The following is a 23,678-nucleotide window of genomic DNA, read 5'->3' on the forward strand; positions in this document are numbered from 1 at the left end:
AATGATTTGAATGAACAACAGGCAGACAAGCTCATTAAATTAGTTCATGACAATCTGTAAACAAGTCCTTCATCTTCCTCAGTTTGACAATACAGTGATTTTGACGGATGACTGTAAACAATTAGAAGTAAAAATAAATATCCAAGAATCATGACAGGTGTTATAAAGGATAACTGTGGAGATCCACATAGTTATAAAATTGGAACTATTAAAATAAATGAACTTGCGTATATTTGATTTTTCTCTGTGATCAAAATGTTCAACATGGTAGAAAACCTCAAATTTTACTTCAATTTAGAAAGTGTTATTAATGGAATATTGTTACAATGCCATTGACTTATGTACTTTGGGGATAGTTAACTTTTTATATTCATCAGAGATTGCACTGAGAGCTGATATGCACTTTCTAATGTGGTGATATGTTCTGTTAGCAGAGTCTCCTGTAGATTTTCATTCTTAGATTTTATCTCTCCTTTGCTGCTGCATGAGTTTAGTTGACTGAGTCCCAGCATCAAGTTCTGAAAGCTTTTGGGCATGTACACGTGCAAATACGCAGAGAGAGAGAAATGTGTGTTTTCCTACCTCACAAAGCTCACGAAAGAATATTGCTCACGTTGCCACAGAGTACATTAACACCAATAACACATACCATAGTAATGGGAAAAATATACAACTTTAAATAATAAAATGCACTTTGGTGCTTATAAAAATCATCTTGGGTAGGAAAGCCGTCTTGAATCAAAATGACTCCTGTTTTGCCAGCAGGTCTATAAGGACGACCTGAGAAAGTGCGGTGATTTCTCCCAGTGGTATATGGAGGTCTACAAGAAGCCTATGGGAATAGAAAGATAGCAAAAATAGTATCTGATTTCTACTGGAATTCAGCACTACCCTGCCCACACCCTTTTCTCCTCTGAAAGCCATGATCCCCAAGGTTTCTACTTTTTCCAAGTTATGCCCACCGTTTTCACATTCTACTAATAAGTAGAAGGTGTTCCCCATGAACAGCTCAACAGTTGAGGTTCTCGGGGTTTGGCCCTTCCATCAACACAGCCGCTGCCTTCCTCATTACTGAGGAAATAAAACACACTAGCTGATTCTGCTTGACCTTCAGGAGTCACTTTGGCTTCACCCTGAAGTTTCACTTCCTCCAAAAACCAAGACGTTTGGGGATTCTGCCTAAAACATGCTCAGCTTGTCTTAAGAACAATAGTATAACCATTGGTGAAAAATCCTTATCACCCACATAAAAAAGTAAAAAGAAAAGAGATATCATCAGGTGACCCCAGATGAAAATAAAATTGTTCAGTGGCATAAATGACAAGAGTGAAATTAGATAATTACTGTCCTATAGCTTAGATTAATCAAAATAAGCACACCCTGACACCAAGACCTGTTGTGGTAAGAAGCCACTCACCCTCTTTTTGCCATTAACCTCAATAAAGTTTGAGTAGGAAGGTAAAAAAAAAAAAAGTGATAGGCCAATTAACTTCTTCCAATTTTTCTACCTCTAGCTAGCTCTTTTTCAGTATTTTGATCTTGGTAGATTAATAAAACAATATGCTCTAATGGCCTACGAAGTCCTGAATGCACTGTCCCCTATTTCTTCTCTGATGCCAGCCTCTTTTACTCTCCCCTTCACTCACTGTGTACCAGGAGAATGTCCTCCTTAATGTTCCTCAAACACACTAGTCATGCTTCCTCCTCAGGGTCTTTGTACTTGTCCCTGAGTCCCAAACACAAATATCTGCGTAGCTGAGTATCTCATAGTTATGGGTTGAATTGTTCTGCCCACAAAAAAAAGTGTGTGTATATATATATATATGTATGTGTGTGTGTACACACATGCACACACACACACACATGCACTATTTGGTTTTTGCTGAACCCAAAGCCTTGAACTGAAGGAAACTTCCACAAACATTGAGTAAGGGCCTGCCCCAGGTAGAGGATTTACAGCAATGGGTAAACAGCTTCTCCAGGAACCACCACTCAGACAGCACTATGGCATGTCATTTTGTGAGTTTTCTGGTGCATGTGGTATGTCTTCCCCAAATAGATGATAAACTTCAAGGTGGTAGAAAACATGGCTCATCCTTACATCCTGCACGTTTACAGTGTTCAGTATACATTTGTAAAGTGGATTCATGTAAAGCAGAACACCTGCAAATGAAGTGGATGTTTCAGAACAGTTAGTTATAGTAAAGTGTGTAAATACCCAAAGGAAGAGGGAGGGGCAGATTTTCTGGAAGTCAAGGGATCTCTCAATATAAGAGCAATTTCTTTGGTCTGGGAAAGGGCCAGAGAGACATAAGGAGAGATGTAACTCCCAAGTAAGAAAAGTAAAAAGTTCTGAAAGTTCTCCAACAGCACACCCAGTCCTGACCTGCCTCAGCCTCTCAGTAGCACAGAAGCTATCCTAATTCTCATCACAGGCATCCACCTCAACCCACAGGACAAATATCACCAGCAGGAGAAAATAAGAGTGGCTTAATAGTCAAGTCGGTTGACATGTACCAATTTCTCCAGGTAAGGATGTCTCTCTTCACTGAAATACATCATCTACTTTATGAAACTTCATTTAAATTTTTATAAATACATTAAATTTTAATTTTAAATTTTTATAAGTATGGAAAACCCATTGTCCTTGTATGTTTTCTTATTATAAAGCTAAAAGAATGGCCTTATTTTACTTCTAGTAGTAGTGTTAGTTTTAAATTGTTAGCCATATTATTTGGAGGCAAGCTCATGTAGTTCTTAAGAGAAAGAAAAGCCTACAGGTTAATGAGAAATAGACAAATCAGCAATTTGAATCAAATGAAAACTTGGCTTGATTTCATTCATGTTAGAGACTCTTTTAATCTGATTCAGGGCTTTCAGCATCAGTTCTAAGTTGAACTGGTTAACTTATGATTATTTCACAAAATCATAACAGAACAAATATCTGGGTTCAGGTCAAGGTGCAACAAACCGTTTCCAATTTTTCTAGCTTGAAGTTCATGATTCAGAGGTTTAGTTTCAATTCTTGCCATGTACACGTGTGGCTGCATGCAGACACACCCGTATATAAACATCAAACCAATTATGGTATAATTAGGCTTGGGGTGGGGGAGGGTGGACTCAGTGTAACTGCTTTCTGTTCCCAGGGGAGGGAAGAGGAGACTTGAGTGGCCCATCCCAAGCATTGCCAACCCAGGCTCCTCCTCAAACAGCAGCACTGCAGCTCGGTCCCATGCACTGACCCCACCTGTGACAGGTAAAGGGGAAGGCCTAACACATCCTTTGCCCTGATGTAGATGTGCCATTTAGAACACAAACTGTGAACACAGAATGGATCACTTGGGTGGCTGGCTGCCTCATACCAGGTATCCCTAACTATCTAAAATCACTATAAGAGAGGGCAGAAGTTCTCATTACAGCATCCCACTCAGTAACTGGAATGCATAGGACCACTCCAGGCTGAACTCCTAGGGCTAACACGGGAATGTCCTCCTTCTCCCAACCCTTGTAGTGCTGTCCTTCTTCCCAAGAAGGGGGCACCCACTTCCTGACCCTGACCCTTTTGCTCTCAACCTTTGACCCCAATGCCTTATTAAAAACCTACCCTGATCCTTCCTTGGTAACAAAGTGTCAGTCATTTGGAATGGGGCATTTTCAAACTACTCCCTTCCCTGTGCCGCTGTGAAGAACTTCTGGGATAAATGAACATTGTCATATAAGTGTGGTTAAATGAATTCAGTGGGAGATTTACATTTTAACGAGTATAAAAAACTTGAAGGGATAAATTATTCATAGAGAAAATTCAAGAATCAATTAAGCCAGAGGGGAAAGACCTCCAGATGCACTACACGTTGCTAATGCTACTCAAATTCATCTATCCATGTCTTCCTAAGCCTCCCAGCCAAGAAGAGACTAGCCCCAGTTGCACTGTCTTTCAAAACTATCTCAAGCAGTTTCCCAAGGCAGGAAGCATCCACGCGATGTCCCTTCATGCCTTGTTGTAATTTCCCCTATCCCCGCCCCAATCCCACTTCTATGTCTCCCCCACACACACATGCAGTGTCTACTGAACAACTTGGTAAAGTTCTGTTATACTGTCACCACCACTCGTCCTCCCCCTATGTAGGCAAGATTCTGTAAATATCGATGTGTCTTCAACTCCAGGTCAGATCAGTCCCTTTGGCAAAAACATTCATTCCCTCAAATTCTCTTCCAATATGCTAATAGTTAATATATCTTCCGAAAAAGTAATGAGCTATTTGAAAGCTAGCTAAATTGATGATGGCATGTGATATCCTATAAGTAATGGTTAGCATGTTTTAGGATATTTTTCTGCTGTCCAAAGAGACAAAATTCCAAAAGATGATTTGCTTTAAGTGCAGAGCCATATCTAGATCTTAACTGTATTTCCTTAATATGTGTTGTGCTAGTAGAATTTTCCATATTACAAAGAATTATAACTACAGCCTTTTTGATTGATGCCTTTCTTTGCAATTTGCAATGCAATTTACGTCACAAATTCCTTCCCTGCAGGGATTATGTGAGGAGGCATGCTGGCCTGCTAGCCCTATGTTACTTTAAGTATAAGCACTCACACAAAAAAGGAGCAAAAATAGCTGAAAATTGATTATGCTGATATTCTAAATAAAAGCAATAGTTCCAATTTTGTATGTCTAATTAGCCACAACTCTTCAAGAGCTGGTGCAAATGTCACAGGGTTTATAATGTCGGCATTTCATCTTCACAAAAACACTATGATAGCATAAAACAAGAAAAAATTAATGGTCACAGCAGACAGCTTGTAGATTAGACAAAGTTCACTGTATTTTAATGAACAGTGCTGTTAATTAATTAGAAAACAACTAGAACATGATCTTTTAGACATTAGGAATTTGTACAAAAAAAAAATTAATCAATCTTTACCTAAAACCACTGTAACTAAAAAACAAAGTAACTGCAAGAACAGAATTTATTTCGAATGACACAGCAAAGTCATATATAACAATGAAATCGCATCACAGTTCTCTGGCTGACATGTGAAGAGGTTTCCTTAGTATCAGCTGGATTAGTATTCTCTATAGATATTCTAGACAGAATTCAGGACTAGCTGTACCACTGCATCTTGGGTTACTTAATTTCTACATGCGTTTCCTTGGTCTTTAAGAAGAATAGGAAAGGTGTTCTATGTTTTACCAAAATTCTGTGAGGACAAACAAGGAAACACTGTGACTCCTTCAAGACAGGTGATAAAAATAACAAACGCCTTTGGCACTGTAGAGGGCTATCAAAGCCAGTCTTCTAGGTGCTTCAGTAAGGAAAGACAACCATTGTTAATAACATCAGCTTTACATTACAGCCTCCTCCAAGTAGGTCAAGTACTCTGAAAATTATTCGCTAATCTCTTTAGCAGCCATTTGAGTGGACATTTTATTTCAACTAAAACCAAAAGGGAGAAAATGAACTGATTTATCCTGTGGTACAGCAGAAAAGGCACCAGAACTTGTCTCATGGCTGGACCCACAAAGGTCAGAAGAACCATCCCTAATCTAAATCATTTCAAGTGAACATAGCAGATTTGTGTATTTTTAATTCATTCGAAAATAAAATAAGGAGACCCCATCCAAAGGGTGATTCAGAGAGCACTGCTTAACCAGAACACAATGAGATCATATCTAGCATCTGGACTTGAGGAAGAACACATCTCCACTCACGATTCTACTCCATTGGCTAGACTGCTAGCAGTGACTTTTTTTGTAATTGAAATTTTTACTGAGATCTTTGTAGATTCACATGCAGTTGTAAGAAATAATACAGAGGTATCTTGTGTATACTTTATCCAGTTTCCCCAAATGGTAGTATTTTGTAAAACTCTAGTATAATATCACAACTGGGATTATAATATTGATGCAATCCACAGATATTCAGATTTCTCCAGTTTTACTTGTACTCATTTGTGTGTGTGTGTGTGTGTGTGTGTGTGCGTGTGTGTGTGTAGTTCCATACAGTTTTATCACATGTGGAGGTTTCTGTATCTAACAAAACAGTCAAGATGCTGAATGGACATCAAGGGTTTATATTCTTATACTGACCAGCTGCCACGCACCCCCTCTCCCCCAAAAAAGATGCTGAACAGTTCCATCACCACAGGGATCTCTCAAGATCAAGAGATCTCTTTTATAACCACACCCACTCCCTCCTTCCCACTCGGCCACCTTCCCCTCACTGCTCGACCCCTGGCAACCACTAATCTGTTCTCCATTCTAAACTTTTTTCATTTCAATTATGTTATATAAACGGAATGATATGGTATGTAGCCTTTTAGTATTGCCTTTTGTTCACTCAGCGTAATTCCCTAGCAGTTCACCCAAGTGTTGCATGTGTGTTGTATCAATAGTTCATTCATTTTCACTGTTGAGTAGTATTCCATGGTATGGATGTACCACAGCTTGTTTAACCATCTCATGGTGAAGGACATCTGGGCTGTTTTCAGTTTGGGGCCATTATGAATAAATCTGCTATGAATATTTTATGCAGGTTTTTGTACAAACATGAGATTTCATTTCTCTTGCATGAATGCCCAAGAGTACAATTGCTGAGTCATATGATAACTGTGTGTTTAGTTTTTCAAGAAACTACCAAACTATTTTCCAGAGAAACTGTACTATTCTACATTCCCACCAGCAATGTTTGAGTGGTCTGGCTTCTCTGCATTCTCCCCGACATTTTGTATTGTCACTATGTTTTTGTCACTGTTTTTTATTTTAGCCATTCTGAAAGCTTTGTAGTGTGATATCCTATTGTGGTTTTACTGTGTATCCTCCTGATGGCTGATAATGTCAATTATCTTTTCATGTGCTTATTGCCACCTGTATATCCTCTTTGGTATATAATCCTCTTTTATGAGTATTCTGTTTATATCTTTTACCAATTTTCAAATTGAATTTTTATTTTTATACTGTTGAGTTTTGAGATTTCTTTATGTATTCTTGATACCAGTCCTTTGTCAGATATGTGGTTTGCAAATATTTTCTCCCAGTCTATAGTTTTTCTTTTGATCCCCTGTACATGGGCTTTCACAGAGCAAAAGTTTCTAATTTTGATAAAGTACAATTTATTAATTTTTTCTTTTATTACTTGTGCTTTTGGTGTCAAGTCTAAGAACTCTTTGGTTAGCTCCAATCCCAAAAATTTTCTCCCAAAATTTTTAGTAAAATGTTTTACTAAAAGTTTTGTCATTTTATGTTTAATATTTAAGCCCATGGTCCATTTTTAATTGATTTTTGTATAAGATGTGAGGTAAGATTAAGGTTCATTTTTTGTCTATGGATGTCTAAATTTCTTCAGCATTATTTGTTGAAAAGCTATTCTTCCTTCGTTGTGCTACTTTTGTACCATTAACAAAAATCAGTTGAGGATATTTGTGTGTGTCTAGTTCTGAATTCTCCATTCTGTTCCACTGATCTATGTGTATATCCCTCCACCAGTACCACACAGTCTTGATTATTGAAGCTATGTAATAGGCCTTAATACCAGGCAAAGTGATTCCCTTGCTTTATTCTTCTTTGCCAGAATTGTTTTAGCTATTCTAGGGCCTGTGCATTTCCATATAAATTTTAGAATAAGTTTGTTTGTATCTAGAAAAAAACTTGCTGGCTGAGATTTGGATAGGAATTTTATTAAACCTGTAGATCAAATTAGGAAGAATTAACATCTTCATTATGTTGAGTCTTCCAATTCATGAATATGGTATTTCTCCCCATTTGTTTAGGTCTTCTCTGATACCTTTCACTAGCATTTTGTAATTTTCAGCATACATAAACTGTACATGTTTTGCTAAGTGTAAATCTAAGAATTATTTTTTATTTAGAATGATTGCAAATAATGTGTTTTTAATTTTGGTTTCCACATGCTTATTGTTAGTATACAGAAATGTGATGTGATTTTTGTATGTTGATTATATATCCTGAAACCTTACTGAACTCACTTATTAGTTCTAAGAGTATTTTGAAGATTCCTTGGGATTTTCTCTATAGGCAATCATGTCACCTGCAAATAGAGATCATTTTGTTTGCCTTTCTAAACTGTATGCCTTTTATTTATTTTGTTTGCCTCATTACAGTGACTATAACTTATAATACTATGTTGAATAAGAGTGATGAAAGTAGACATCTTGCTTGTTCTTGATTTAGAGGAAAGCATTCAGTCTTCCAACATTAAGTATGATGTCAGCTGTAGATTTTTTTGTAAATGCTATTTATCAAATTGAGGTATTCACCCTCTATTTCTAACCTGATAAAAGTTTTTATCATGGAATCTTGAAAGTCATTATTTGAAATAACACCAAGGTTTCACTCTTTTGCTGCTCTCTGGTTTAAAAGAACAAAATTTCTTTCGCACCTTTGCTATTAACAGTTATCTTTAGGGTAGCCTAAAATTCTTTCGGTTACTAGAGAGTTTCAAGATGGCGGCGGCTGCGGCGGCTGGCGCGGAGTAGCTGAGGTGGAAAAGGTGGCCACTGGGCCTCAGGCAGCCGGGAAGCTTGTGGACCTTCCTCTGGCCATCTCTTAAGGGAGGACGGCTACTGCTGGCCGGTCGTGGGGGCTCAACGCCACTTTGCCCCCGGCAAGAGAGGCTGCCTCATTTACAGGCAACAGCTTTGAAGTGTGGAGCAGGAAAAGAACTGATTCTTAGCTGCAAAAGCAAGTCTTGAAACAGGGAACACGGCGCCAGGGCTGCTGTGGATGCAGCCAGGATCCCGGAGGCCGGGGCCGCGCTGAAGGCGGCCAGCTGCCCTATTCAGGATTCGAGGTTTCAGGCCGGCATTAAAGAAGATTCCTCGGAGTGCCTGAGCGGCGCCGCAACTGAACAGCCCGAGGCGGCAGCGCCTAGAACACGGAAGGCAACAAACCAGAGACAGAGTGAGCGCCCGACCTGGCACAGCACTGTGAGTGATCCCTGGCACAGCTCTGTTCAGGGGGTGGATGCCCACGCGGCTCCCGCCTGCACCACCAGGCCACTCACTGCCCCGGTGCTGCCTCCATTTTCCCAGGTGCGGGCAGCTCCGCCCTGCTCGGCCTTCACTGAGCCCATTTGCTTGGCCTGGCGCGGGGCTTTCCGGACCCTGCGGACCGGCCTCCTCTCCCACTCCCTCCGCGATTCTCTGGCGGGGCTGGGGGTGTGGGGCGTCCCGACCAGTGTTGGGAGGGCTAGGAAGTACGGGCGGGCCGACTGTCACTCCACCACACCCTGGACTCGGCCCGGTAAACTTCCTGTTACTGGGAGGCAGATACCATCTCTGCGACCACCAGTTTGGAAAAAAGCCTAACGAATTTCTGGTTGGGAATAGTGTGGTAGGAGAGTTCCCAGGTCCGCTTGAACCTGCCGGAGAGCAGGCTGCAGGCGGGCACTAGACTCGGTTTATACCGGGGGGATACAAAGGTGAACAAGACCCGAGAAAGATCTACACAGTGCTACAAAGGCACCCAGAGAGACCGGTCGTCTGTGCCTAGCAGAAACCTGGTAGACTTCCTGGGCGAGGCGGTGCTGAGCAGGGTCTTGAAGGCCCAGCTGATAGACAAGGGGTGCAGAAGACACACCCCAGCCCAGCACAGTGTGCACAGAGGGGGGAGACGTGCGGCCAGGGAGGCGGAGACTCGACAGAAACCACACACCCGGTGGGGTCGCCACTGCACGATCTAACAGCCTGTGCCAGAGCACACCGAACGGGGAGAAGTCCTGTACAGAAAGTGAAAGCTCAACAGAGATCACACACCCTGTGGTACGTGATCCACCAGCCCAGCAGAGTACAAGCTGACCAGAAAGGTGGATCCCCGGAGAAGCCCAAGACCCGAGGCAACCACACACACAAGACACTAGAGGCCAACTGAGCAGTCACGGCGGGAGCCATACTAAATTGGCAACCACAGCAACATCCTAGTTAGTCATTAGTCTCAAACCGGTGGACTGTGAAACCCCCTGCCACAATGAATAAACACCAAAAAAAAGACACCAGAAATACAAAAAATCAAGAAAGTACACCACCAAAAGTTAATAAATCTCATACTCTAGATCCTGTAGAACAAGAAACCCTTGAAATAACTGACAAGGAATTTCGAGTGATAATTCTAAGGAAACTGAATGAGATACAAGAAAACTCAGCTAGACATCATGATGAAATGAGGAAAAGTATACAGGATCTGAAAGAGGAAATATACAAGGAAATCAATGTCCTGAAAAAAAATGTAGCAGAACTTGCTGAACTGAAGAAGTTATTCAGCGAAATAAAAAACACAACGGAGAGTTTAACCAGCAGGCTTGTCGAAGTTGAAGAGAGAACCTCTGAACTTGAAGATGGGCTGTTTGAAATAACACAAGCAGACAAAAAGAAAGAAAAAAGAATCAAGGACATGGAAGAAAATCTGAGAGAGATATCAGACAACCTCAAGCGCTCAAATATCCGAGTCATGGGTATTCCAGAAGGGGAGGAAAATGGTGATTCCATTGAAAACATATTCAACAAAATAGTGGCAGAAAACTTCCCAGGTATAGGAAAAATCACAGATCTTCAGATCCAGGAAGCTCAACGATCTCCAAACGTATTCAACCCAAAAAGGCCTTCTCCAAGACATGTCATAGTCAAATTGGCAAAACTCAGAGACAAAGAGAGAATCTTAAAAGCTGCAAGAGAGAAGCGTCAAATCACCTATAAGGGAGCCCCAATCAGGTTAACATCAGACTTTTCATCACAAACCCTAAAAGCTAGAAAGGAATGGGATGATATTTTCAAAATACTAAAAGACAAAGATTGCCAGCCAAGAATACTCTACCCTGCAAGGCTATCCTTCCAAAATGAGGGGCAAATAGTATATTTCTCAGACAAACAAAAACTGCGGGAGTTCACTACCACAAGACCACCCTTACAAGAAATCCTCAAGGGAGTACTGGGTTTGGTTCCTGAAAAATAACTACCACTGCCATAAAAACCTAAGAAAAATCTAAACCCGCTAGTACAATAAAAATGGCATTCATGAAGAGAAAACAAGCTAACAAAAACACTATCTACAACCTAAGGAACCAACAAACAAAGAAACCAAACAGTAAATCAGAAAGCAAGGAACAAAAGACACCTAAGACAACCAAACAACCAATAAAATGCTAGGAATAAATCAACACCTTTCAATAACAACTCTTAATGTTAAAGGCTGAAATTCCCCAATTAAAAGACACAGACTGGCTGACTGGATCAAAAAGCAGGACCCAACTATATGCTGCCTACAAGAGACCCACCTCACCCATAAAGATTCACACAGACTAAGAGTGAAAGGATGGAAAAAGATTTACCATGCAAACAGAAAAGAAAAACGAGCTGGAGTGGCTATTCTTATATCGGACAAAATAGACTTTAAACTAAAAACCATAAAAAGAGACAATGAGGGACACTACTTAATGATAAAAGGACTGATCCATCAAGAAGACATAACAATCATAAATATGTACGCACCCAATGTTGGAGCAGCCAGATTTATAAAACAAACTCTATTAGACCTAAAGAAGGAAATAGACACTAATACCATAATAGCAGGGGACCTGAACACTCCACTGTCAATATTAGACAGATCATCTAGGCAAAGAATCAGTAGAGAAACACAAGATCTAAACAAGACTCTAGACCAATTGGAATTGGCAGATATCTACAGAACATTCCACCCAACAACCTCAGAATATTCATTCTTCTCATCAGCACATGGATCATTCTCCAGGATAGATCACATATTAGGTCACAAATCAAGTCTCAATAAATTCAAAAAAATTGGAATTATCCCATGTATCTTCTCAGACCACAATGGATTAAAACTAGAAATTAATAACAAACAAAACTCTGGAAACTATACAAACACATGGAAATTAAACAGCATTCTACTTAATGACATATGGGTCCAAGAAGAAATCAAGCAGGAAATCAAAAAGTTTATTGAAACTAATGAAAACAATGATACATCATACCAAAACCTGTGGGATACTGCAAAAGCAGTATTGAGGGGAAAATTTATTGCATTAAATGCTCACTTCAGAAGAATGGAAAGATGGCAAGTGAACAACCTAACACTTCACCTTAAAGAACTAGAAAAACAAGAACAATCCAATCCTAAAGTTAGCAGACGGAAAGAAATCATTAAGATCAGAGCAGAACTGAATGAAATTGAAAACCAAAAAACAATTCAAAAGATCAACGAATCAAAAAGTTGGTTTTTTGAAAAGATAAATAAAATTGACAAACCATTAGCATGGCTAACAAAAAAAAGAAGAGAGAAGACTCAAATAACAAAAATTAGAAATGAAAAAGGCGATATTACAACTGATTCATCTGAAATACAAGGAATCATTCGAGACTACTATAAACAACTATACGCCAACAAATTTGAAAATCTGGAGGAAATGGATAAATTTCTGGACACACACAAGCTCCCAAAACTGAACCGTGAAGACGTAGAAAATTTGAACAGACCAATAACAATAAAGGAGATTGAAGCTGTTATCAGAAGGCTCCCAACAAAGAAAAGCCCAGGACCAGATGGATTCACAGCAGAATTTTACCAAACATTCAAACAGGAATTGACACCGATTCTTTACAAACTATTCCAAAAGATTGAAACGGACGCAAATCTCCCAAACTCATTCTATGAAGCAAACATCATCCTGATACCAAAACCAGGTAAAGATATAACCAAAAAAGAAAACTACAGGCCGATATCCTTGATGAATATAGATGCAAAAATCCTCACTAAAATACTAGCAAACAGAATACAGCAACAGATACGAAAAATTATTCATCGCGATCAAGTGGGATTCATCCCAGGGATGCAAGGTTGGTTCAACATACGCAAATCAATAAATGTGATACACCATATTAATAAACTCAAACACAAGGACCATATGATCATCTCTATAGATGCTGAAAAAGCATTTGATAAAGTTCAGCACTCATTCATGACAAAGACCCTCTATAAGTTAGGTATAGAGGGAAAGTATCTCAACATAATTAAAGCCATATATGACAAACCCACTGCCAATATCATCCTGAATGGGGAAAAGCTGAAAGCTTTTCCTTTAAGAACAGGCACTAGACAAGGATGCCCACTCTCACCACTCCTATTCAACATAGTGTTGGAAGTACTAGCCAGAGCAATCAGAGAAGAGAAGGAAATAAAGGGCATCCAGATTGGAAAAGATGAAGTCAAACTGTCCCTGTTTGCAGATGACATGATCCTATATATCGAACAGCCTAAAACCTCTACAAAAAAACTGTTGGAATTGATAAATGATTTCAGCACAGTAGCAGGATACAAAATCAACACACAAAAATCAGTAGCATTTCTTTTCTCCAATAGTGAACATGCAGAAGGAGAAATCAAGAAAGCCTGCCCATTTACAATAGCCACCAAAAAAATAAAATACTTAGGAATTGAGTTAACCAAGGAGGTGAAAAATCTCTATAATGAGAACTACAAACCACTGCTGAGAGAAATTAGAGAGGATACAAGAAGATGGAAAGATATTCCATGCTCTTGGATTGGAAGAATCAACATAGTGAAAATGTCCATACTACCCAAAGTGATATACAAATTCAATGCAATCCCCATCAAAATTCCAAAGACATTTTTCTCAGAAATGGAAAAAACTATTCAGACATTTATATGGAACAATAAAAGACCACGAATAGCCAAAGCAATGCTCAGCAAAAAAAATAAAGCTGGAGGAATAACACTACCTGACTTTAAGCTATACTACAAAGCTGTAATAACCAAAACAGCATCTTACTAGCATGAAAACAGACACACTGACCAATGGAATAGAATAGAGAATCCAGAAATCAACCCACACACTTACTGCCATCTGATCTTTGACAAAGGCACCAAGCCTATTCACTGGGGAAGGGACTGCCTTTTCAGCAAGTGGTGTTGGGATAACTGGATATCGATATGCAGGAGAATGAAACTAGATCCATACCTCTCACCGTATACTAAAATCAACTCAAAATGGATTAAGGATTTAAATATACACCCTGAAACAATAAAACTTCTTAAAGAAAACATAGGAGAAACACTTCAGGAAATAGGACTGGGCACAGAGTTCATGAATACGACCCCAAAAGCACGGGCAACCAAAGGAAAAATAAACAAATGGGATTATATCAAACTAAAAAGCTTCTGCACAGCAAAAGAAACAATTAAAAGAGTTAAAAGACAACCAACAGAGTGGGAGAAAATATTTGCAAAATATACCTCTGACAAAGGATTAATATCCAGAATATATAAGGAACTCAAACAACTTTACAAGAAGAAAACAAGCAACCCAATTAAAAAATGGGCAAAAGAGCTAAGTAGGCATTTCTCTAAGGAAGATATCCAAATGGCCAACAGACATATGAAAAAATGCTCAACATCACTCAGCATCCAGGAAATGCAAATCAAAACCACACTGAGATACCATCTCACCCCAGTTAGGATGGCTAAAATCCAAAAGACTATGAACGATAAATGCTGGCAAGGCTGCGGAGAAAAAGGAACTCTCATACATTGTTGGTGGGACTGCAAAATGGTGCAGCCTCTATGGAAAATGGTATGGAGGTTCCTTAAACAATTGCAAATAGATCTACCATACGACCCAGCCATCCCACTGTTGGGAATATACCCAGAGGAATGGAAATCATCAAGTCGAAGGTATACCTGTTCCCCAATGTTCATCGCAGCACTCTTTACAATAGCCAAGAGTTGGAACCAGCCCAAATGTCCATCATCAGATGAGTGGATACGGAAAATGTGGTATATCTACACAATGGAATACTACTCAGCTATAAAAACGAATGAAATACTGCCATTTGCAACAACATGGATGGACCTCGAGAGAATTATATTAAGTGAAACAAGTCAGGCACAGAAAGAGAAATACCACATGTTCTCACTTATTGGTGGGAGCTAACAATTAATATATAAATTCACACACACACATACACACATACACACACAAACGGGGGGGGGCGTAAGAAGATATAACAACCACAATTATTTGAAGTTGATACAACAAACAAACAGAAAGGACATGGTTGGGGGGGAGGGGGGAGGGAGAAGGGAGGGAGGTTTTGGTGATGGGGAGCATTAATCAGCTACAATGTATATCGACAAAATAAAATTTAAAAAAAAAAATAAAATAAAATAAAAAAAATAAAAATAAAAGAAAATAAAATAAAAAGGGCAATTTCAAAGTTAAAAAAAAAAAAAAAAAAAAGAAACAAGTCAGGCACAGAAAGAGAAATACCACATGTTCTCAGTTATTGGAGGGAGCTAAAAATTAATATATAAATTCACACACACACATACACACACACACACACAAACCGGGGGGGGGGGGGAAGAAGATATAACAACCACAATTATTTGAAGTTGATACAACAAGCAAACAGAAAGGACATTGTTGGGGGGGAGGGGGGGAGGGAGAAGGGAGGGAGGTTTTGGTGATGGGGAGCAATAATCAGCTACAATGTATATCGACAAAATAAAATTAAGAAAAATAAAAAATAAAAAAATAAAAATAAATAAAAATAAAAAATAAATTTTAAAAAAAAAAAGTTTTTATCATGAATGAGTTTAGATTTTGTCAAATGCTTTCCTGAATCAATTAATATGATTATATGATTTTTTTATTCTTTAACTTATTGATATAATGCATTACATTGATTTATTTCTAACATTGAACCAGGCTTGCATACCTGGAACAAATCCTACTTGTTTATGGTGGATATTTTTTATGTATTGTTGAGTTTGGCTTGCTAATACTTTGTTTAGGATTTAAGTTCATGAAATATATTGATTTGTAGTTTGTTGGTTTTGTTTTATTTTTAGATTGACTTTGTCTGGTTTTGGTGTCAGGATAATGCCTCCAAAAATGAGTCAGGAAGTGTTTTCTTCTCTTCTATTTTCTGGAAGAACTTGTGAGAAACTGGTATAATTCTTCTTTAAATGTTTGGTTGAGTTTGCCAGTGAAACCATCTGGCCTGGACATTTCTGTTTGGGAAGCTTTTTCATTATAAATTCAATTTCTTTAAAGGTTACAGCACTATTCAGATTATATACTTCTTTGTTGAGTTTTAGTAGTTCTCAGTTTTCAAGGATTTGGCCCATTTCTTCTAAGTTGCCAAATTTGGGGGCATAAAGTTATTCATAGTATTTCCTTATTTTTCAATGACTACAAAATCTGTAGGGGTATCCCCTATTACATTTCTGATATTGGTGATTTTTGTCAACTTATAAGAGGTTTATCAATTTCATTGATTATTTTTTTCAAAGAACAAAGTTTTTGCTTCATAGATTTTCTGTATTATTTTCCTGCTTTCAATTCATTAATTTATGTTCTTAGCTATATTATTTTCTTCTTTCTGCTTTCTTAGTGTTTATTTTACTCTTCTTTTTGTAATTTCTTAAGATAGGAACTTAGATTATTAATATGAGACCTTCCTCATTTCTAATGTAAGCACTTAGTGCTAGAAATTTCCTTCACGGCATTGCTTTAACTGCATCCACATATTTTGATATGTTGCATTTTTATTTTCATTCAGTTCTATGTATTTTTTAATATCCTTTGAGACTTTGTCTTTAACTGGTGGATTCCTAGAAGAGTGTTGTTTAATTTCCACATGTTTAGTGGTTTGCTTGTTGTCTTTTTATTATTGATTTCTAGTTTGATTACACCATGATTTGAGAACACATTCCTATTATTTTAATCTTTTAAACTTGCTAAAGTTTGTCCATGGCCTAGGATATGATCTATCTTAGCAAATGCTCTGTGAGTGCTTGAAAAAAATGTATATTCTGCTGTCGTTGGGTGGAATGTTCTATATCTGTCAGTTTCACCTTGCAGGTTGATTGTGTTGTTCAAATATTCTATGCACTTGCTGATTTTCTTTCCAGTAGTTCTATTCCAGTAGTTCAGGGGGTGGAGGCGGACGATGAAGTCCCTAAATATAATTGTGGATTTCTCTATTTTTCCTTTCAGTTCTATCAGTTTTTTGCTTCATGAATTTTGAGGCTGTCATCATTTTTTTCCCTAACCTCTTTTAAAAACAAAAAAAGCAGGAAGCAATATTCCTGAATGATGGGTCTAGAGTAAAGAATTTATAGATGTAATTTATCCTGCCTCCCTGCAACACAGACACAGTGCAGGACTTTGGCATGCCTTACCTGAGAGCAATGGTCATACATCTCTTGGTGTTACCTGTTTTCATGAAAAAGAAAAATTATTACATGGTAGTGCCTGGAGGATCAGTCCACATCTGGGATTTTTTGGGGTGTCACCTCTCACAACTGGAGTGCCAAACTTCCTGGCATAGTAGGAGTTAGGGGCAGGGTTAAAAAAGAGGACCTGCCATTAAACCTAGGCCAGGTGCAGACACAGCTACATGGGCATTTTAGGCCTTAACATGCTTTCTGTATGTGGAAAGATGTGCTGGATTAAAAACAGATGATATGGTGTTTTAGACACCTTAGTAAATGAATAAACTCAACTTCCCAGATATACACTCAAATCCAAAACAAAGCCAAAACTAAACAAAACCCTCATTCATTAATGAGAGTATTTTGACCATAGTTTTCATTATCTGTTCATAAAGTCATCTTTGGAGATTTATCCTGTAAGTAGTTTTGAGTCACTGTCAGTAACCAGTGATGATACTAAAGATTTATTTCCCATCGTGAGCAATATTTGTGGATTACTTAGTGCAAAATAACAGAAGGATAGAATGATATATCTCTACTAGGCATTTCAAAAGTACAGCATATATATCATCACATGCTCTAACTAAAGAAACAGACATTTGCCTGAAACTTGCAAGAAAAATGCCATTTTTATAAATTTGGTAACAGTTTTTATCTTGAGTGGGATGGGGAAGATGGATTGGAAACTTTACACTCTATGCTCTACATTTCTGTGATGTTTAGAACTTTTAAAAAGACTGTGTATCATTTTTATAATTAAGCAATTACCTTAAAAATCATTAAATATTGTTCTAAATTATAAATGCTGAATCAACCCTGTTTAAAAGCAAGAAAGGGAATTATTTTTTAAAGGAAAACAAATTTTGATAAATCCAGTACTTGTCCCTAAAGGGACAACAAGGTGACTGGGCTAAGTTTGCTCCAGAGGTGCTTTCCTTTTACAGATTCATTTCGTTTTTCATCTTATAACCAACTGTTTAATGAGCCACTTTAGCTGGCCTTTCCCCAGGGTTAACTCACAACTCTTCCTAAATAGCCTCAAAGTCATTTTGCTGGAGCAGGTGTTGTTTTCTAGGCAGCTCTTGCCAAAGGGCAGCATAATAATTAACAAGCTTCAGATCCAGAGGATTCAGGGTCGATTTCTGGCAAAGGATACATGGCCACACACGTGGTAATGCTTTTGAAATTTACTGTTTTATAAGGAGATTTTTGACACTGTAACAAAAGAACTTGGTATACTTCTAAATATTTACTTCTTTTTCTATGAGAACAACTCTTAAAGGTTTAAGATTATGTCACTCCTTGCAGCAAAATGAACTCTGTCTTCTGTAAAACTTGCTATTATATTTCAGTGTCTGCTTTTTTTTTTTTTTTTTTTGGCAGCCAGCTGGTACAGGTATCCAAAGCCTTGACTGTGGTGTTATAGCACCACACTCTAACCAACTGAGCTAATCGATTAGCCCCTGCTCTTTCACTTTAGATAGTTCATATGTTACTGGGGAGCTAAAGTCAGCTATGCTGTATACTCTAGACAAGACACTTCCATTATTCAGCCTGCACATTTAGTATTGAAACTGGCTCCTAAATTTTCAGAGTGTTAGTGACTTTAAAAGGAATAGCATTCCATGACAGAAAATGCAGACAATATGAGGTTCACATGTTCTCCATGCTTGGTTTGATCTGAAGAAGAGGAAATGTTCTTAACTTTAGATATTAACAGCTAGATGTTTTAGACAAAGTGCCTAAATGCCCAGAAATATTCACAGAGCTTGTTGCTGTGGTTTGCTCCATAATGCTTCTCTCTGACATGTCTTGTCTGATATTTTAGGAGTTCGTGATGATTGTCGTCTTTGGTTTGGAGTTCATCATTCGAATCTGGTCTGCGGGTTGCTGTTGTCGGTACAGAGGATGGCAAGGACGATTGAGGTTTGCCCGAAAGCCCTTCTGTGTTATAGGTGAATATCCAAGCCCCAGATACCTAGATTTATGACATCACATTTTTCTCCTCTGTCTCATGTATTGCAACATTTGATTAATATTAAAAGCTAATATCCATGGAGTATTTACCATGCACCAGGCATTCTTGGGTTTTAAAAGTGTTGACTCATTTAACCCTCACCACACTATGAGATAGATATTTTTATTATCCACATTTGACAGATGAAGAAACTGAGGCAAAACAGGCAAAGTAGTTTGCTGGAAGTCATACAGGTAGTAAGTGGTAGAGCTCGGATTTGAGCCAGGTGATCTAACTCTAGAAAACCCACATATATCAATTAGGTTATGGTGAACATATATGGTTCTCCACTGTTGCACTGAATTAGGGAAGGACTGATTCCAGTAAATATTGAAAAAACCCTTTTTGCCCTACAATATGACACCAGGTTATGTTTTTGATTAGCTGGAATGGATAGCAGTGTATTAGTTCTAGTATATTGTATATCTAGTATAATTATATATCAATTAGCATGCATCAAGAATGATTAAAGCACGGTTTACCTTATGCATTGGTAACTGTAGGCCTGACAAAGTGTTCTACACTCTGAAATATGAATCCCTCCACCCTGCAATCCTCAAATAAATGCCACATCTCTGCGCCTACCTAGCTGCTATGGCTTCAGAGCAACTCCATTCATCTGGTTTCCAGCTTGAAATTATGCTTCTTAATGAAGAGCCCATAGAGCATTCTGGAGTTAAGATCTGATATCTCCCAGTAATATGTTTAAATGCATATTATAAAATTGAAAACCATATATCGTTATTATTATTATTATTTGAAAGGTAAAGTTGGTTTTCATGCTCTTTTGTCCTTTTCGCTTCTTAGGCAGCCATTCAAGCCCAAATGCTGGAAGTTCGTAGTGAGGCTTACTTATTTCAGCTATTTGCAAGCTGGGAAAGTGGGTTTTTTATTTAAAGATTAGTTTAGACTATCTTCTTCATCTACAGAATGTTTTCCATTTTGTTTTTTTTTTTTTTTAGGAGTCAGGAATTTTTGAGTCATCCTCTTAGTTTCCTCACTTACTCCTGCTTCCTTTGGTGGGGGCAGAGTAGATTAAGGAGGAAAGTCTCTCCCCATCCGTGGGCGCTGTTAAGAAGAATCCTTTATGGCATATATGTTTCAGGATATGCATATTTCAGAAAATGTCACCATTTATTTGACCAGAATGTATGGAAATTTGGCTGTGATAAGGCACTGGAGTTACAATAGTAAATCTAGTAAAATTCCAAGTTAAATCAATCTTTAAATATCTTATTTGGCCTTCACTAATGCAATCTATTTGTCCAGCTGTTTCTCTTCTCCGATAGACTTTACATCTTTTTGGAAGCCATCATGCTAAGGTATGGAGAAAAGTATGTGGCAACTCCCAGCCTTGTGGGTTCCTTCAGCCCCCCAGGCATATGAGTGAAGACACTGGATTTTTTTCTCCCTGGAGGTTTTTTTCTGTCTCTGAATTCTCTGCTCAGGCAACATTATGAAAGATTGTAACTTAATGTGAAACTACTGCACAACAAGTACTTTCTGTCCCATAAGGGGCCCAAACAAAACAATTCACAAGGCAGATGGTTGGCCAAGATTCACTCAACTTGTACAGGATAAGGTCGTTCATGGATGACTGCAGTAATGTTCCATTCCAGATTTTAAAACCAATTAAAAATCGGTTCTGTTCCAATTCCAGAGGCAATGCCAATGTATTTCTGGCCTCCAGGCTAAAAAGAAAGTTCTTTCCCAGATGCCTGCTGCTTTTTGATAGCTGTTTTCAGCTATGGATGCATCAGCACATCTCAGTCCTTTGATCTTTCTCTTCCTGTCTCAGATCCTTGTGAGTCTTTATATAACACGTGGTTCTAAAAATGATGATTCATTGTCTGTAATTTTATTTGCCTTCAGACCTATCAATAGTGACCTTACAAATTTAGTACAACATGGTTTAGGCATAATTGCAGTTTCATTAATTCTTCAGGCCTTTTCTTTGTTTGGATACTTTACCTCTAGTAAACTGATAGCTTTGGAAGAAAATTTCATGGATAAGTATATAATAAATCCCCATTAGAACAAAGACTAGATTTGTACTTACACTTATGTGCTTTTTTTTAGTTGTTTTATTAAATGTACATGGAATAGTTTAAATCTGTGGCCCAGCTGAACTGATGTATAGTGAGATATGTTCGAACATGGCTTATCAGTATGAGGTCAGTAAAATTTAACCTACACAGAGAAATCAAATGTCACTTGCCTGAAGGCAGCAAGCTGTGCCAGATGACTGTTGAGACCCTTTCTAAGCTTTTTAATAGGTCCATGAAAGTGCTTGATGTCACTGGTAAAATGGTAAAGTGAACCCTGTGGTTCCCTTGTTCAACCTAATTTACTGTGGCAAAATGAAAAAATGAATAGCATTTCTCTCATCTGTCCATGACAACTGTTCTGAGTGGGAGTTTGAAAATATAGCTAAAACGTCTCAAGACTCCATATATTTGTAAGATTTGATTACTCTGAACATACCAAATACAGACCCAAATGCTTTTAGATGTGCTGAGCACTCAAGAAAAGAACACAGAAGAGATTGTGGTCACCTGGCTGTGCCTTCAACGTGGGAAATGCTTTCTGTAAGCACACTGATGTTATTCTTTCCAGTTGGAAACAGACTAAAGCTGCACACTGGTCAGCTAACAAGCCTCATATAGTACTGGGCCCTGTTGACAGAGGCCCTGTTGATAGAGGCCCCGCAGGCTAATTCCTAAACACTTTAGCACTTCCCTTCTAAACTGTCCACCTGCTTTACCCCTGCAGGGAGTAATCCAGCCAAAACTGCATATCTCAAAGGAAGACATACAAATGGTCAACAGACACATGAAAAAATGCTCAGCGTCACTCAGCATCAGGGGAATGCAAATCAAAACCACAGTGAGATATCATCTCACTGCAGTTAGACTGGCTATTATCAAAAAGACAGAGAATAAGAAATGCTGGTGAGGATGCAGAGAAAGAGAAACCCTCCTACACTGTTGGTGGGACTGCAAATTGGTGCAGCCATTATGGAAAACAGTATGAAAGTTCCTCAAACAACTACAGATAGAAATGCCATACAATCCAGCAATTCCACTGGTGGGTATATATCCAAAGGAGTGTAAATCATCATGTTGAAGGGATACCTGCACTCCCATGTTTATCACAGCTCTATTTACAGTAGCCAAAGGTTGGAACCAACTTAAATGTCCATCGTCAGATGACAGGATAAGGAAAATGTGGTATATACACAATGGAATTCTACTCTGCCATAAAAAAGAATAAAATACTGCCATTCGCAGCATCATGGATGAACTTAGAGAAAATTATGTTAAGTGAAATAAGCCCCACACAGAGAGAGAACCGCATGTCCTCACTTATAAGTAGGAGCTAAAAAAATTAAGATACAACATTCACAATAATACACTGAACTTTCAAAAGGATAAAACAGAACTGAGGTTACCAGAGGTGGGAAATAGGGAGGGAGAAGTGGGTAAGGGAGGAATTAGTAAAGGGCCATGAAAATTGATTGCATATATAATGTTGAATATACTAATTATCCTGATTTGAACATCACATATTGCACACAGGTATTGATATTAAGTGCTATACCCAGCAGATACATACAATCAACTATGTTTCAATAAAAAAGAATTTCATTGATTTAAGAAATCATAAAATCATTGTATACCTATGCTTGGGAAATATATTTTAAACAACTATAATCTAAGGGAAGAAAAAAATCTATTCAATTTTTTTTAATTAGTTGCTTACTTTCATTACTATATTGATTTCTCTCTGCTTGGTTTTAAGAGTTTGCTTTGAGAATTGGTAAAATCTTATCTAAAATAACAAAATTCGTCCTTATACCTATGTGTTCAATTTACATCTCTCCCCTAAGACTCTGTTATAATAGCATTTGTACAGCCGTGGGCAAAAATCAGTGCATTACAAATTTGGAGAGTCAAGTATGTTTTAGATAACTACTCAAGCTGCTCTTTGTTTATCTGGGCTGGCTGCTTTATAATTTCTCTATATTCAAACACAAATTACTCACCCGATAGCATCAGTATTGAAAGTGTGTGAATAACCTTCGTATTAGTCCGTTTCTGTTGCTTATAACAAAATACCTGGAACTGGGTAATTTATAAGAAAATGAAATTTATTGCTTACAGTTTCAGAGGCTGGGAAGTCCAAAGTCCAGGAAAGACTTCTGGTGAGGGTCTTCTCTGGTGGAGGCTTCAAAGCAATGCAGGGGTCTTGAATGGCAGAAAATGGTGATGCAGAGAGAGACTAAAGCCCTTAGAACCATGGCCACACCCACCATTTTTAATCCATTCACTAGGCATGGTCCTACAACCTAATTACCTCTCCAAGGCCCCACCTTTCAACTAGCATCATAGGAT

The 23,678-nt window shown here is 38.2% G+C and overlaps 1 protein-coding gene across 5 annotated transcripts in view; it reads left to right on the top strand.

The window, feature by feature from the left end:
- Window positions 1-23,678, top strand: part of KCNQ5 (potassium voltage-gated channel subfamily Q member 5) — a 553,541-nt gene that overhangs the window by 396,160 nt on the left and 133,703 nt on the right. For all 5 annotated transcript variants that reach the window (XM_063096155.1, XM_063096156.1, XM_063096159.1 and 2 more), the window contains exon 3: window positions 19,096-19,222. In XM_063096155.1, the coding sequence (XP_062952225.1) occupies window positions 19,096-19,222 (127 nt within the window). The remainder of the gene's footprint in view (window positions 1-19,095; window positions 19,223-23,678) is intronic.

Source organism: Cynocephalus volans, chromosome 5 (genome assembly GCF_027409185.1).
Source record: "Cynocephalus volans isolate mCynVol1 chromosome 5, mCynVol1.pri, whole genome shotgun sequence".
NCBI classification, from domain to species: domain Eukaryota; kingdom Metazoa; phylum Chordata; class Mammalia; order Dermoptera; family Cynocephalidae; genus Cynocephalus; species Cynocephalus volans.